The sequence below is a fragment of the Somniosus microcephalus genome, chromosome 11 (genome assembly GCF_052327205.1).
Source record: "Somniosus microcephalus isolate GS21.2 chromosome 11, FLI_Smic_1.0, whole genome shotgun sequence".
Lineage (NCBI taxonomy): Eukaryota > Metazoa > Chordata > Chondrichthyes > Squaliformes > Somniosidae > Somniosus > Somniosus microcephalus.
In genome coordinates, this window is record NC_140997.1 from 182,841,226 (window position 1) to 182,859,173 (window position 17,948).

Here is a 17,948-nt window from a genome sequence, read left to right on the forward strand (position 1 = left end):
CACAGTGCGAAGGGTAGGGAAGGAGAGGAATTTCTGATGGGTGTACAGGAGAACTTTCTCGATCAATATGTCTCCAATCCAACAAGGAAGGAAGCCGTGTCGGATCTGGTTGTGGGAAATTAAGTAGGGCAAGTGGAGTGTGTTACAGTAGAGATCATCTAGCTAACAGTGACCAGAGCATAATTCGCTTTGGAGCAGAAAATATCAATAGTAAAAATGCTCAATTCGGGAAGAGCTAATTTCAGTGATTTAAGAAGGGACTTAAGCACAAGTAGATTGGAAAAGGCAATTGCAGGGTAAAACAGTAATGGAAGACATTCAAGGTAGAGATAGTTCAGGTACAAACTAGGCATATTCCTTTTACAGGTAGAGCATCAAAAGTTTTTTTTTTTTTTTTAAATAATTCATTCATGGGACATGGGCATTGCTGGCAAGCCCAACATTTATTGCCCATCCATAATTGCCCATTGAGGTGATGGTGAGCCGCCTTTTTGAACTGCTGCAGTCCGTGTGGTGAAGCTACTCCCATAGTGTCGTTAGGTAGGGAGCTCCAGCGATGATGAAAGAACGGCGATATATTGCCAAGTCAGGATGGTGTGTGACTTGGAGAGGAATTTGGAGGTGATGGTGTTACCATGTGCCTGTTGCCCTTGTCCTTCTAGGTGGTAAAGGTCGTGGATTTGAGCAATGCTGTCCATGAACATAAGAACATAAGAAATAGGAGCAGGAGTCGGCCAATCGGCCCCTCGAGCCTGCTCCGCCATTCAATAAGATCATGGCTGATCTGATCCTAACTGCCAATCCACTATCACAGAACCATCTCCTGAATCTAACAGAATTAGACACACGAAATAGGAGCAGGATCAGGCTACACGGCCCCTGGGCCCGCTCCGCTACCCACAGGGCCATGACCGATCCGAACCTAGACTCATGTCCAAATTCCTGCCCGCTCCCCGTAATCCTTAATTCCCTTTACTTCTAGGAAACTGTCTATTTCTGTTTTAAATTTATGTAATGATGTAGCTTCTACAGCTTTTTGGGGCAGCATATTCCATGGGCCTACCACCCTCTGAGTGAAGTAGTTCCTCCTCATCTCAGCTTTGAAAGAGCAGCCCCTTATTCTAAGACTATGCCCCCTAGTTCTAGAGTCACCCATCATCGGGAACATCCTCCCCGCATCCACCCGATCCAACCCCTTCACAATCTTACATATTTCAATAAGATCGCCTCTCATTCTTCTGAACTCCAATGAGTAGAGTCCCAATCTACTCAACCTCTCCTCATATGTCCATCCCCTCATCCCCGGGATTAACCGAGTGAACCTTCTTTGTACTGACTCGAGAGCAAGTATGTCCTTTCTTAAGTATGGACACCAAAACTGTACGCAGTATTCCAGGTGCGGCCTCACCAATACCTTGTACAACTGAAGCAATACCTCCCTATTTTTATATTCTATCCCCCTAGCAGTGAAAGCCAACATTCCATTGGCCTTCTTAATCACTTGCTGCACCTGCATACTAACCTTTTGAGTTTCGTGCACCAGGACCCCCAGATCCCTTTGTACTTCAGTACTTTCCAGTTTCTTGCCATTAAGATAATAACTTGCTCTACGATTTTTCCTGCCAAAGTGCATAACCTCACACTTTCCAGTATTGTATTCCATCTGCCAAATCTCTGCCCACTTACTTAGCCTGTCTATGTCCCCTTGCAGGTTTTTTATGTCCTCCTCACTCACTACTTTCCCTCCCATCTTAGTATCATCTGCAAACTTTGATATGTTACACTCGGTCCCCTCCTCCAAATCGTTAATATAGATTGTAAAGAGTTGGGGACCCAGCACTGACCCCTGCGGAACACCACTAGTTACTGATTGCCAGTCTGAGAATGAACCATTTATCCCAACTCTCTGCCTTCTGGCGCTTTGAAGCTTTGGTGCATTGCTGCAGTGCATCTTGTAGCTGGTACACACTGCAGACACTGTGCGCTGATGGTGGAAGGAGTGAATGTTTAAGGTGGTGGTGTGAAGGAATAAGCCATATAACCTATTCAGAAAAATACACCATTCTATGAAAGAATTCTGGCCTTATTAAAACATGACAAACTGGGTTTGGAAATCTAGAAACCTAACGATGAAAAAGCTGTGAAAGTATTCTGGCTATAGAGGTAAGATAGTTGTTGACACTGAATCAATAACCTTATTGAAACAGAAGGCGGCTCCGGTAGGCTGAACCTTTCGGAATGAAACAACGGACAAGGTGTTCTAATTTACACTTTGTAAAGAAGCACATAAAAGAAACATCTGCCTTTGTAAAAATGACCAAGTAAAACACACCTGCCGTTTGTGGTAAACCACTGTTATACCTGCCTGTGTGGGTGTTTGTATTCCACTGTGTACATGTCTGTACATGCCTCGGCTGACTCCTCCCACGAGTCCAGGTATAAAGGTGACTGCTCCACAGTCCCTCTGTATTCTGGACTGGTTGACCACTCGAGGCACACCTTCATTCTCTTGTTAATAAAAGCCTGTTAGTTACTCGCTTAACCTCAGTCTTTTGAGTGATTGATAGCGCATCACCGTTACACCTTTTATGGTAAACTTAGAACACCTAGAGAGGAGACATGATTCTGTAATGCTACCAGCTGAGGTGACTAAGAATTGCGGGGTCAGCAGAAAAATGACGAGATAATTAGCTTACATCGGCAGAAAACCTTAAAGGAAATACCACTGGAAAAGGGTATAAATATTGAACTCTCAAATGGGATAGTTGACTCGCTGTAATTGGGCAAAGCGATTCTCGGCTTCAGAAGTGGCTCTGTAAGTCTCCAACTCTTTGTACCTCAGGGATCAAAAGGTATTTGATTTTGGTGGATATCCTGTAGAAAACTAAGAACTGTAAAACTGCAGCGAAGTTAAGATTTGAGAGTAAGGTTCTCTGATAATAGAATTGTAAGCTCTCTCTTTTTGGAACTGCTAATGTTGCGATTGATTCCAACTGTAAATTACATGTCGGTTCTTTAATAAATCTATATAGTTTTAGAATTGTCTCACATAAGACTTCTGTATCAAACGCACGAACCCAATCTCTGTACATTCTTTGGTGAGGAGTTGCAGAATTCTGGGGGAGTTTTCCGGACCCTCATAATATCCGGAACATTGCAGTCTAGCTAAACTTATTGAAAGTGCTATCTGGGGGACGGTAACATTTTCAGGTTGTTCCTTTCCTTTAGGGAGAGATAGTCCAGACCTTTAGACCCAATTAAGTGTCTTTAGGATTTGGCTACCTCAAACTTCAGTTGAAAGTGAACATCTGAGGAATACACCTGATCAGGGGTAGCCCTAAAGGGGCTAGGACTAGTAATTATCCCTTCAGTGGATGGGGTGCCAATCAAGCGGACTGCTTTGTCCTGGATGGTGTCAAGCTTCTTGAGTGTTGTTGGAGCTGCACTCAACCAGGCAAATCGAGATTATTCTATCACACTCTTGACTTGTGCTTTGTAGATGGTGGAAAGGCTTGGGGGAGTCAGGTGGTGAGGCCCTCGCTGCAGAATACCCAGCCTCTGACCTGCTCGTGTAGCCACAGTATGTGTGTGGCTGGTCCAGTTAAGTTTCTGGTCAATGGTGACCTCCAGAATGTTGATGGTGAGGAATTCGATGATGTTAATGTTATTGAATGTAAAGGGGAGGGGGTTAGACGCTCTCTTGTTGGAGATGGTCATTGCCTGGCACGAACGTTACTTACCACTGATCAGCCCAAGCCTGAATGTTGTCCAGGTCTTGGTGCCTGCAGGAACGGTCTGCTTCATCATCTGAGGAGTTGTGAATGGCACTGTGCAATCATCAGCGATCATTCCCACTTCTGACCTTATGATGGAGGGAAGGTCATTGATGAAGCACCTGAAGATGGTTGGGCCTAGGACACTGCCCTGAGGAACTCCTGCAGCAATATCCTGGGGCTGAGATGATTGGGCTCCAACCACCACAATCATCTTTCTTTGTGCTATGTATGACTCCAGCCAGTGGAGAGTTTCACCTGATCCCCATTGACTCCAGTTTTACCAGGGCTCCTCGATGCCATACTGTCAAATGCTGCCTTGATGTCAAGGGCAGCCACTTCCACCGCGCTTCTGGAATTCAGCTCTTTTGTCCACATTTGGACCAAGGCTATAATGGGGTCTGGAGCCTGGCAGAACTCAAACAGAGCATTGGTGAGCAGGTTATTGGTGCTGCTTGATAGCACTGTCGATGACACCTTACATCACTTTGCTGATGATTGAGATTAGACTGATGGGGGAGTAATTGGTTGGATTGGATTTGACCTGCTTTTTGTGGACAGGACATACCTGTGCAATTTTCCACTTTGTTGGGTAGATGCAGTGTTGTAGCTGTACTGGAGCAGCTTGGCTAGAGGCGCGGCTAGTTCTGGAGCACAAGTCTTCAGCATTACAGACGGGATGTTGTCATGGCCCATAGCCTTTGCTGTATCTAGTGCGCTCAGCCGTTTCTTGATATCATGTTGAGTGAATTGAATTGGCTGAAGACTGGCATCTGTGATGGTGGGGAACTGCAGGAGGAGACCAAGATGGATCATCACTCGGCCCTTCTGGCTGAAGATGGTAGCAAATGCTTAGGCTTTGACTTTTGCATTCGTGCTAGGCTCTGCCATCAATGAGGATGGGGATGTTCATGGAGCCTCCTCCTCCCATTGTTGTTTAATTGTCCACCACCAACACTAGATTGATTCCTGGGATGAGAGGGCTGTCCTATGATAAGATTGTGTAGAATGGGCCTATACTCTCTGGAGTTTAGAAGAATGAGAAGTGATCTCATTGAAACATACAAGATTTTGAAGGGGATTGACAGGGTAGATGCTGAGAGGTTGTTTTCCCTGGCTGGAGTGTCTAGAACTAGGGGGTATAGTCTCAGGATTAGGTGTAGGACATTTAAGACTGAGATGAGGAGGAATTTCTTCACTCAGACAGTTGAGAATCTTTGGAATTCTCTGCCCCAGGGGGCTGTGGATGCTGAGTCTTTGATTATATTCAAGGCTGAGATAGATAGATTTTTGGACTTGAGGGGAATCAAGGGGTATGGAGATCGGGCGGGAAAGTGGAGTTGATGTCGATGATCAGCCATGATCTTATTGAATGGCAGAGCAGGCTCGCGGGGCCTTATGGCCTACTCCTGCTCTTACTTCTTATGTTATTTTCACGAGTTGATGTGGCAGGCCTGCAGGGCTTTGAGCTGATCCGTTGATTGTGGGATCACTTAGCTCTGTCTGTAGCATGCTGGTTCTGCTGTTTAGCATGCATGTAGCCCTGTGTTGTAGCTTCCCCAGGTTGGCACCTCATTTTTAGGTACGCATGGTGCTGCTCCTGGCATGCTCTTCTACACTCCTCAGTGAACCAGGGTTGGTCGCCTGTCTTGATGGTAATGGTAAAGTGAGGGATATGCCGGGCCATGAGGTTACAGATTGTGGTGGAATACAATTCTGCTGCTGCTGATGGCTCACCGCCTCATGGATGCCCAGTTTTGAGCTGCTAGATATGTTATGAATCTATCCCATTTAGTGCGGTGGTAGTGCCACACAACACGATGGAGGGTGTCCTCAGTGTGAAGACGGGACTTCACCTCCACAAGGACTGTGCGCTGGTCACTCCTACCAATACAGTCATGGACAGATGCATCTGCGACAGTTAAATCGGTTCGGACGAAGTCAAATAGGTTTTCCCTCTCTTACCGCATACCCAGACTGGTAGCTATGTCCTTCGGCTAGCTCTGTCAGTAGTGGTGCTACCGAGCCACTCTTGGTGATGGACATTGAAGTCCCCCACCCAGAGTATATTTTGTGCCCTTGCTACTCTCAGCGCTTCTTCTAAAAGTTGTGTTCAACATGGAGGAGTACTGATTCATCAGCTGAGGGAGGGCGGTAGGTGGTATTCAGGAGGAGGTTTCCTTGCTGTTTGACCTGATGCCATGAGACTTCATAGTGTCCTGAGTCGATGTTGAGGACTCCCAGGGCCACTCCCTTCCGACTGTATTCCATTGCACCCCACCTCTATGTCCTGTCCCACCTGCAGGACAAACCCACGGATGGTGATGGAGGAGTCTGGGACGTTGGCTGAAAGATATGATTCTGTGAGAATGACTTTGTCAGGCTGTTGCTTGACTAGTCTGTGGGACAGCTCTCCCAATTTTAGCACAAGTCCCCAGACGTTGGTGAGGAGGACTTTGCAGAGTCGACAGGGCAGGGTGTGCCTTTGTCATGTCTGAATTCAGTGCCTAGGTTGATGCCGGGTGGTCCGTCCGGTTTTCTCATCATTGTTTTTCGTAGCAGTTTGATACAACTGAGTGGCTTGCTAGGCCATTTCAGAGGGCAGTTAAGAGTCAACCACATTGCTGTGGGTCTGCAGTCACATATAGGCCAGACCGGGTAAGGACAGCAGATTTCCCTCCCTAAAGGACATTAATGAACCAGATGGGTTTTTATGACAATCTGGTAGTTTCATGGTCACTATTACTGATACTAGCTTTTCATTTCAGAAATTTCTTTTCATTTCATTTATTTAATTAATTGAATTTAAATTCCCCAGCTGGGATGGTGGGATTTGAACTCATATCTCCGGATCATTCGTTCAGGCCTCTGGATTACTCATCCAGTAACATAACCACTAAGCTACCGTACCCCATAAAGCTAATGTGCCCTAAAGAAATAGAAGATAAAATAAAACAGAAAAAGGAGGCTTATCACAAATATCAAGAGCAAGATTCAATTAATAATCAGGAAGATTATGAAAAGTACAGGAGGGAACTGAAAAAGTTAATACTGGAGGCAAAGAGAGGTTACGAGAAAAGATTAGCAGGCAACATCAAATTGAATCCTAAAACATTTTCTAAACATATAAACTGCAAGAGGTTAGCTAGGGAAAAAGTTGGGCCTATTAAGGATCCAAAGGGAAATCAAGGAGAGCCAGCATGCATTTGTTAAAAGCAAATCTTGTCTGACGAACTTGATTGAATTCTTGAGGTAACAGAGAAGGTTGATTAAGGTAGTGCAGTAGATGTTGTATACATGAACTTTCGGAAGGCGTTCGATGAAGTGCCACTCAGAAGGCTCGTTAAGATGGAAGCCCATAGAATTAAGGGGAAAGTGGTGGTATAGATACGAAATTGGCTCAGTGACGGGAAGCAGAGGGTGGCGGTGGATGGATGTTTTTCAGACTGGGAGGTGGTTTGCAGTGGTGTTCCAAGGGTCAGTTTTTGGTCCATTACTCCTTTCAATTTTTATAAACTACCTAGACTCGGGTGTAGGGAGAGCATTATAAAGACAATTCTGGGCACCACACTTCAGGAAAGATCCAAAGGCCTGAGAAAAGGTACAGAGGATGTTTACCAGGGATGAGGGACTTCAGTTATGAAGAGAGGTTGGAAAAGTTAGTACTGTTCTCCTCAGAACAAAGGTGGTCAAGAGGTGACTTAATAGAGGTTTTCAAGATGAGGGGTTTCAATAGAGTAGATAAAAATAAACTATTCCCTCTGGCAAGTGGGTCAATAACCAGAGGTCATAGATTTAAAATCATTGGTAAAAGATTTAGAGGGGAAATGTTTTCACTCAGAGTTGTCGGGATCTGGAACGCGCTCCCTGAAAAGGTGGTGGAAGCTGATTCCATAAATCATTTTAAAAAGGTAGTGGGACAGGTACTTGAGGATGAGGAACTGACAGGGTTACGGACAAAAAGCGGGGATGTGGGACTAAGCACAACCGCTCTTTCAAAGAGCCACACGGGCACGACGGGCCGAATGGCCTCCTTCTGTGCTTTAAGTTTCTATGATTCTATACCCAAAATGTCATAACCTGTCTTTTTTGTCTTCACAGATGCCGACTGACCTGCTGTGCATTTCCAATTTGTTTCAGATTTGCAGCTTTTCCTTTTGTATGAAACAACATATTCTGCTCTCCGCAACAAATGTAGAATTTCAGTTCAATAAAATGGAAACTTTCCGAAGAAATGACAGAACACTTCTTGTGACAATTCCTTTAGAATGCATTTCAAACAGTTAATCTATCCAGCAGAGACGTGGAACTGGTACATCTTCCCAAAGAACCCGAGCAGCAGGTAAGGGTTCACAATACAGTACTTCACTCGAGGTCATGCTAAACATTGTGTGAAAATTTAATTTCGCTCTTAGCACCAAAAGAACTGTTGATGCGAATGGGAGAGACAGCCTTAGTAAAAAGACATTGTCGATGATTTAATGGCTTTAATTCTTGTGTTTTTTTTAAATTATATTTTCAGTACATATTTTGCTTTGAAAAGCAACTACTATAAACAGACAGCTTCCCTTGAAATACAAGCCCACAGCTACATAAATCCTATGGAATCATGGGTTCAATGTACAATTCACTATCTTCCAAAAACTATACTGACAGAAAATACTTGAGTTAGCCTTAAAAGCAACAACAACTTGCATTTATATCACACCTTTAATGTAGGAAAACATCCCAAGGAGTGTTCTCAGACAAAAATTGACACCAAATCAAAGGAGGAGTTATTAGGAAGGGTGACTAAAAGCTTGAACAAAGAGGTAGGTTTTAAGGAGGGTTTTGAAGGAAGAGAGAGCGAAAGAGAGGGTTGGTGTGGTTTAGGGAGGGAACTCCAGAGCTTAGGAGCTAGATAGCTGAACGCACAGCCGCCAATGGTGGGGCGCGTAAGAGAAGAACAGAAGAATGGTCGTTTCCAGCATGGCAGTCAGATCATTATGGAAACAGCTCAAATCGGTTAAGCACTGTAGTAAAGGAATTGCCACAAAAAGTGTTCTGTCATTTCTTCGGGAAATTTCCATTTTATTGAACTGAAATTCTACATCTGTTGTGTAGAGCAGAATATATTGTTTCATACAAAGGAAAAGCTGCAAATTCTCTTCTGTGCTTATTAAAACAGGGAAATAAAAGGGTTAAGTGGACACTTTCTTATTGTTCACATTTGTATGATAAATTTGTTATACTGCAATACACTTCCAGAATTCCATTCTCTACTACCACAGAATCCTAATGGGACAGAATATGGAACTCAACAAATGTAAATTTTGAAATAAAAACAGGAAATGCTGGAAATACTCAGCAGGTAAATTTTGAGTAGCTTTTCAACTTAGTAAGGAATATATTATTCCTGATAATGTCAACTTTGTTTATACCCCATCAAAATTATCTCAGCATTACTTTACAATAAAAGGGAAAAAACAATGGAATCGGGCAGCCATTGTCTTCTGTCACAAATGCAATGTATTTTGTTTCAAGTAGCTTTTGGCATCCCAAAATTTGTGGATGAGTTGACATGCCAAGTTAAATGCCTGCCAATTGCTTCGCCTTGTCATGTCACACTGTATTTTCTAGTATGTCCTCAGGGAGAAAAGGTTTATAAATGCAAGTAAGCGATTCACTTCAACTTGACAAATGAGCTCTCCAGGAATACATACATGGAATACAAATGAAGTTAAACCAGAATAAGGTTTATAAAAATACAGTACTTAAGAAATACAGCAGCATAGTATAACAACCGGCTTGAGGCCCACACACTTTTGCATCAAAATAAACACAAATTTAGATGTTTCTAAAATATTTATTGAATATATTGCGAATAAAATAATGTTCAGTGATTCTACACATTACAGATTTTCCCTGCATATTGTGACACTGAAAGGGCAGAAAACTGTATGGTATACAGTGATCCACTATACTGCAGTAGTGAAAAGAGTATTTACTTATGGTTTTAGCTGGTATTTTGTACACTACTGCTAGTGCCATGCTGGAACACTAGGGACAGAGGGCCAGAATCCATTTGGGTGCAATAATAAATGATCGAACATGTTGAAGCATTTGAAGTATATATTTTTAAGATCAATGCAAGAAATGCCCCGAGCAGAGTCCAAAATTACTGAGAAAAATGTCAAAAGTAGAGTAAAATCAAACACTTCAAATATCATTGTGTTTTAATTAATGTCTTATTAGATACTTCAATCTCCATTATGACATAAAGTACATATGGGTAAAAGAATCTGCAATCAATGCTACTCATTTATGGTTTTCATGGAAAAATGGACCAAGTCACATAATTCAATCCATGAAATTCAGGTAAAAATCCCACAATACAGTACCATAAAAACAGAATTTAACTTATTCAGTCACCAATCCAATCAATTATCCTGATATGTTGTGCATTATACCCTATAATTGCATCTCCCATCTCATCATAAGCAACACCACAGGAGATCCAGTATATTTTTAAAAAATAGTATGTCAACACATGTCAGACATCACATTTTGTTACAAATGCAGAACAATCTTAAAAAAGAGAAAATGTCACTTAATTCTGTGTGCTCTGGCCTGGATCCAAAAGTGATAAACACTTCACAATTAGCAAAGTAGCTAACATGCCAGAGATGCCATATGGCCAGAGCCTTTCTTCAAAATGTTTTAAAAAAACATTTGAGAAGTGCGAGAAACTAAAGAAAAAAATTCCATCGGTCAAGCTGACTGAATGTACTCTGCCCATGCTCAGACCGCACAACCTAAATTCAGCGCTCAGCACCACCGCCCGAGGCACAAATACCAAGCCCAGAAACTGAGGCTTTCAAGTTAAAACAAATAAACGCTTGAAAAAGGCACAAAAGAATGTTCAATGGATGAGTTTAATCATATTATTGTGAAATGTGTAAACTTTTGAATTTTTTTGTATAAATTTTATTTTCAACATTGGAAATTTCAGTTAGAGAGAAATGGCAGATCAAAAATGTTTAGAAAACAATTTGAGCGATTTGTTGGTCAAAGATAATAGTGCCATCAGTGGTCAGTTTGTACAATTAGGTGACAAGTTTATATAGGTCATCTCGTATAAAGTTGATACAAAAGGTGTGACAAAAAGAACAGCAGGAAGTGTGAGAAGATCCAAGCCTTTATTATCCCTAGACTTGACAATTTCATTGCTCTTCTGACCGGCCTCCCATTTTCCACCCTCCATAAACATGAACTGGTCTGAAACTCTGCTGTCTGTATTTGCACCAAGTCCTGCTCACCCATCACCCCTGTGCTCGCTGACCTACAATGGCTCCCGATCCGACAATGACTCAATTTTAAAATTCTCAGCCTTATTTTCAAATCCCTCCATGGCCTCGCCCCTCCCTACCACTGGAACTTACTCCAGCCCTACAACCCTCCAAGATCTCTGCTCTCCTCCAAAACTGGCCTCTTGTAGACCCCCAAATTTAATCGCTCTACCATTGGCGGCTGTGCCTTCAGCTGCCTAGGATCTAGGCTGTGGAATTCCCTCCCTGAACCGCTCCACTTTGCTACCTCTCTCTCCTCCTTTAAGAGGCTCCTTAAAACCTACCTCTTTAGCCAAGCTTTTGGTCACCTGTCCTAATATCTCATGTGGCTCAGTGTAAACTTTACATAGTACTAACAGCACAGAAACAGGCCCAACAGGTCCATGCTCCACACAAGCCTCCATACACCCTTCTTCATTTAACCCCTTCATTTATCCTTCTATTCCTTTCTTCCTCATGTGAGATGCCCTCTAGCATCTATGTTATTTGCATAAACTACCCCTTGTGGTAGTGAGCTCCACATTCTAACCACTCTCTGGGTAAAGAAGTTTCTCCTGAATTCCCTTTTGGGTTTATTAGTGACTATTTTATATTTATGACCCCTAGTTCTGGTCTCCCCCACAAGTGGAAACATCTTCTCTCCATCTACCCTATCAAATCCTCTCACAATCTTGAAGGTTCACCCCTCAGTCTTCTCTTTTCTAGAAGAGCCCAGCCTGTTTAATCTTTTCTGATAGGTATAACCTCTCAGTTCTGATATTATTCTAGCAATTCTTTTTGCACCTGCCCCAGTGCAACTCTATCTGTTTTATAATATAGAGGCCAGAACTGTTCACAGTATTCCAGTGTGTGTTCTAACCATGGTTCTATACAAGTTTGTTTGACAACGCTCCTGTGAAGTGCCTTGGGACAGTTTATTACATTAAAGGCGTTGTTGTTAAAATTATGACAAATAAATCAGTATCTCTTTATATTTGATCATTTTAAACTTTCAGATCGAGCATAAAATTCGGCACTCACCACCTCGCCAAGAGAAGCAGCAATCATGTGTACAAGTGGAGCCTTTTTTGTCGACACACGAGAACCCAGAACAGATTTTGTATATTCGTAGGTAACGAAGAAAAGAGCAGCTGAAATTAATCATACACAGAAAAGATTCCAGTCAGTCTAAAAATAAAGAGTTATCGAATTGCTCTAAAAAAGAATTTGCAATACAGAGAGAACACACAACTGGTCACTCACTCCAGTTACTTTGAACATTTATTCATCAAGTATCTAACTCATTTAAACTTACAGATATTTGAACGGTTATATCCCTATTTGTCTACGTGGAAGTCTGTTCTCCTGGGGGCACGAGACTAATTTTCTTTAAGAATTTAGCCCAAAGTTCCACTCTCAATATTAGCTATTGACCAGTTTATTTTTGTCTAGCCGCTTCACACATTTTGGCATATCAGATGTAGCACGTTTTCATCATCACATACAACGACAGCAAAACAAATATCCCCATTATGGATGCGCTACAGTGACCAGCACTATTTGCTATTTTTTTTTAAATTTCTTCTCGGGATGTGGGCGAAGCTGGCAAGGCTGCATTTAGTGTCCATCTCTAGTGGTTCCAAGGTGCTGATGGTGGTCTTTTTCCTTGAATTACATTGTTTGTGATTATGGTGTTAGAAAATTCAAAGATACTGACACAGTGACAATGAAGGAATGGTGAAGGATTGTTTATGACTTGTTGTATCTTTCTACTCAATCTTTTACATGGGTATGCCTGAAATAAACACTGAACTTGGGGCTGTACCCTTTACAAATTAGAATGAGGACCATCAAGAGAAAGCAGAACCATTGCCACTCACACAATAGATGGACAATAGAAAGCAGGTGTTTGCAGAATGAAAGTATCTCTCTGATTAATCACCAGTTACAGGTCCCTGATGGAACTACATTCCCATTTGGTAATGTCTGGATCAATTTATACATTTCTCCTTAGTACCATCAAAATACACAGGCCCCAAACTTATCAGAAGTAAATGCTTAACTTAATTGTAAAAAGAAACATCAAGTGGAGCTCAGTTTGGAAATGCAAATGCTGACAGAGTAAGGCTCCTACATAAAGACTGAATTGAAACTTTGCAAGCCCCTGGAAAGATGATGCAAATGAATAGCCAAACAAGTACCCAAAATCTTTGACCATCATTTGATAATTTGAAGCAACCAAATCATATGCATTACTTTGGGAAAAAAAGCAGTTTAATATTTGCCAAGTTGTGACCTCATCACCATAGCAACTGTATGAACAAGACTTTATTTAATGGATAATGGTATATCCTGTTCTTCCATTTATAGTATCTAATTTTCAATTACCCGAGTCCGATCACCCTTTACAAAGCTATGATTCTTTAGAGGCTACCTTGAACAACTGTGGGGTGGGGAGAGGAGGGGGGGTCAAAGGCAGATGTGAATAAGGTAGTCATGTTTAATTTGTTTCTGGCAGAATTTTTTTGTTTGTAATCAAGACAATAGTGAAAACACAAATAGCCAAGCATATTGTGCAACATATTTTAAGCAAGTTTTACCCATTTTAAAGGAAGTTGGCAAGAAATCGCACTGAATCCAAGAGAAGGCAAAGCATGAAATTACAGAAAGTATCCATATCGATATGAAAAATACATATAATGCAAATGCAGGAAATGTTGTTCAGAGTAGAATTTTACAATTTAAAAGAAAAAATTATAGGAAAGCACACACACACCGTGCATGAATTCCAACATTTTCTTCCCCCTTGAAGGACAGTTGCAGCAGCACGGAGTGAAGACTGAGCCGGGTTAGCTCGTACATGTGCCGTGAAAAGCATGTAAAATGTACAATAAGACTCAGCTAGATCACAGCCTGGTGGGTTAGTGTGGGTAAAGGCATTGCCCTGTTACAGACTACGTATAAAAGGCAAATAGAACAAAATACAACTGCATCATTACAATCCATAATTACAGCTCTGACAGATTCCATTACAACTGCAGATCAAGCCATTCAGAAATTCACCATCAAACTGAGGGCCCACTGGTGCTTAAAGCGGTCTTTGATCATGGCACTGTATTAGGCACCACTCTACTGCACAAGAGCAACTACGCACAATCAATTGAAATATATTTTTATTTGAAATACTACTTCATGGAATGGAATCGTAGGAATGCAATTTGCAGTAAGAGACATTTTCAGCAGCTTATTCAAATGGGATTCCCTTAAGTTAGTGTAGAACTGATATATGGAATTAAAGCGTCTTTTTAAATGTTATTGCCTCAAACTTGCATTATCTTTCTTTAAGCATGCTTTCTGCAGCACTCTTACCTTGGAGTCAGAAGCTTGTGAACTTAAGCTCCATTTCAGGAACTTGAGCGCGTAACTTTGGCTTACACTTCATCGCAGTACTGAAGGAGTGCTGCATTATCAGCCTGAAACCGAGATCCCTACTGCCCTCTCAGGTGGATGTAAAAGAGTCCATGGTACTATTCAAAAGAGAGGAGAGTTCTCCTGGTGTCCTTGCCAACAGTTATCCCTCAACCAACATCTCAGATAAATAACCAGATACTCTGTTTAATTGCTGGTTGTGGGACCTTGTGCGCAAATTGACTGCCACCACATTACAACAGTGGCTAAACTTCAAAATACTTCACTGGCTCTGAAGCACTTTGGGACATTGAGGACATGAAAGGTGCTATGTAAATGAAAGTTCTTCAATTCTAAAAAAAAATGCTTTTTAAAAGACAATTACCAGGAGAGAGAAGAGAGAGAGAGCAGGAGAAGGCCATACGGCCCCTTGGGCCTGCTCCGCCATTCAATAGGATCATGGCTGATCCGAACCTAGACTCACGTCCACTTCCCTACCCGCTCCCCGTAACCCCTAATTCCCTTATCAGCTAGGAAACTGTCCATCTCTGTTTTAAATTTATTTAATGTCACAGCTTCCACAGCTCTCCGAGGTAGCAAATTCCATAGATTTATTACCCTGAGTGAAGAAGTTTCTCCTCATCTCAGTTTTGAAAGGGCAGCCCCTTATTCTAAGATTATGCCCCCTAGTTCTAGTCTCACCCATCAGTGGAAACATCCTCACCGCATCCACCCGATCAAGCCCCCTCGCAATCTTATGTGTTTCGATAAGATCGCCTCTCATTCTTCTGAATTCCAATGAGTAGAGGCCCAACCTACTCAACCTTTCCTCATAAGTCAACCCCCTCATCTCCAGAATCAACCGAGTGAACCTTCTCTGAACTGCCTCGAGAGCAAGTATATCTTTTCTTAAATATGGAAACAAAAACTGTACGCAGTATTCCAGGTGTGACCTCACCAGTATAACTGAAGCAAGACCTCCCTGCTTTTATACTCCATCCCCCTTGCAATAAAAGCCAAGATTCCATTGGCCTTCCTGATCACCTGCTGCACCTGCATACTAACCTTCTGTGTTTCATGCAACAGGACCCCCAGATCCCTTTGTACTGTAGCACTTTGCAGTTTCTCTCCATTTAGACAATAACTTGCTCTTTGATTTTTTCTGCCAAAGTGCATTACCTCACACTTTCCAACATTATATTCCATCTGCCAAACTTCTGCCCACTCACTTAGCCTGTCTATGTCCTTTTGCAGGTTTTTTTTATGTCCTCCTCACTCACTGCTTTCCCTCCCATCTTTGTATCGTCGGCAAACTTGGATATGTTGCACTCGGTCCCTTCCTCCAAATCGTTAATATAGATTGTAAAGAGTGTGTGTGTAATATATCCATTTTATAACATCCATGCATACTATAATGATGTGTGATTGGGAGATTGGCGGTTTTGCTGGTTGGAAGAGTTTGAAAACTTAGTTTATGCGCTCCATAGATTTATAGCCAACAGCTATTAAACAAAAGCACTGAATGCTAGAAATGTGCGATTTATAAAAAAAACTCAGTTAGTATTCTATTGACAGAGCCTTGGAAGGCAAGTGCCAGAGTATAGCCTGAAAATAAATGAAAGTGAGAAAACACATAGATTTTAATAAGATCATCTGGTAAATTCAAGTACAAACACCAACATCACTGCATTAACTTATTGTTCAAGCAAATTTGCAATAAAACCCTTAATTTCATTTAATTGTATCTAGTTTTCAAGCCAATTTTCAGGTTATCGACAAAAGTGTCCTCTGCGATTTAGGGTACGTTAGTCACCAACCTCACAAAATTGAATCAAAGTGTCTTTTTGGATAAAAAAAATCTGTCTGAAAAATACGAAAACCAGAATGTACTGAGTAACCCACATTCAAATTGACACATCTTTTAAACACAAAGCCATTAAGGGCTACAATTCCCACAATCACTTGTGATATGCATGTTATATATCCCTCACATTTTTTTTTTTTTTTTTGAGTTGGTCATGATTGTGATATTAAGTACAAGAAAATTAATGGTTTAGAAGCATTAGGAACAAGGTGAATGAATTAGTTGTGGAAATAGAGGTAAACAAGTATGATTTGATTGGGATTACAGAAACGTGGCTGCAGGGTGGGCAAGGCTGGGAACTTAACATCCAGGGATATACAATATTTAGGAAGGATCGGCAAAAAGGTAGGGGAGGTGGGGTAGCATTGCTGGTAAAGGAGGGGATTAATGCAATGGAAAGGAAGGATATTAACTCGGATGAAACGGAATCTGTATGGGTAGAAATGAGAAATAGCAAGGGGAGGAAAACGTTAGTGGGTGTGATATATAGGCCTCCAAATAGTAATATGGAGGTGAGGGAAGGCATAAAAAGGGAAATTAGAGAAGCGTGCGATAAGAGCACAGCTGTCATCATGGGTGACTTTAATTTACATATTGATTGGACTACCCAAATTAGTAAAAATTCTGAGGAGGAGGAATTCCTGGAATGTTTTCGGGACGGTTATCTGGACCAATATGTCGAGGAGCCGACTCGAGATCAGGCCATTTTAGACTGGGTATTGTGCAATGAGAAGGGACTTATCAGCAATCTTCTTGTACGAGGCCCCTTGGGTCAGAGCGATCATAATATGATCGAGCTCTCAGTCGAGATGGAGAGTGAGGAAATTGAATCAGAGACTAAGGTCCAGAACTTAAATAAAGGGAATTACGAGGGTATGAGACGGGAATTGGGTAAGATTGATTGGGTGGTGTTTCTGGGGGGATTGACAGTGGATAGACAATGGCAAGCATTCAAAGATAGAATGGAAGAATTCCAGAACATGTTTATACCGGTTTGGCATAAAAATAAACCTAAAAAGGTGACTCAACCGTGGATAACGAGGGAAATTAGGGACAGCATAGAATCAAAAAAAGGGCATATCAACTGGCAAAAAAAAGCACCAGACCGGAAGATTGGGGGCAGTACAGGATACAGCAAAAGAGGACAAAGGGATTAATCAGGAAGGGGAAAATAGAATACGAAAGTAAACTTGCAGCAAACATAAAGACAGACTGCAAAAGCTTTTATCGGTATATCAGGAGGAAAAGACTGGTAAAATCCCAAGTCGGTCCCTTGCAGTCCGATTCGGGAGAATATATAATGGAGAATAAGGAAATGGCAGACCAATTAAACTCATACTTTGGTTCTGTATTCACAAAGGAGGACACAAATAACCTCCCAGGAATATCGACAAACATAGGGACTAATGAGAGGGAGGAGCTGACAGAAATTAGTATCTCTAGGGATATGGTGTTGGGTAAGTTGAGGGGACTGAAGGCCGACAAATCCCCGGGGCCTGATAAACTACATCCTAGGGTACTTAAGGAGGTGGCCCTGGAGATAGCAGATGCTCTAAGGATCATCTTCCGGAACTCCATTGACTCGGGAACAGTACC

The 17,948-nt window shown here is 41.9% G+C and overlaps 1 protein-coding gene across 3 annotated transcripts in view; it reads right to left on the reverse strand.

Annotated features, from left to right (window-relative positions):
- slc25a26 (solute carrier family 25 member 26) overlaps positions 1–17,948 on the reverse strand; it is a 321,325-nt gene that overhangs the window by 283,196 nt on the left and 20,181 nt on the right. For all 3 annotated transcript variants that reach the window (XM_086001483.1, XM_086001482.1, XM_086001481.1), the window contains exon 3: positions 12,122–12,231. In XM_086001483.1, the coding sequence (XP_085857609.1) occupies positions 12,122–12,231 (110 nt within the window). The remainder of the gene's footprint in view (positions 1–12,121; positions 12,232–17,948) is intronic.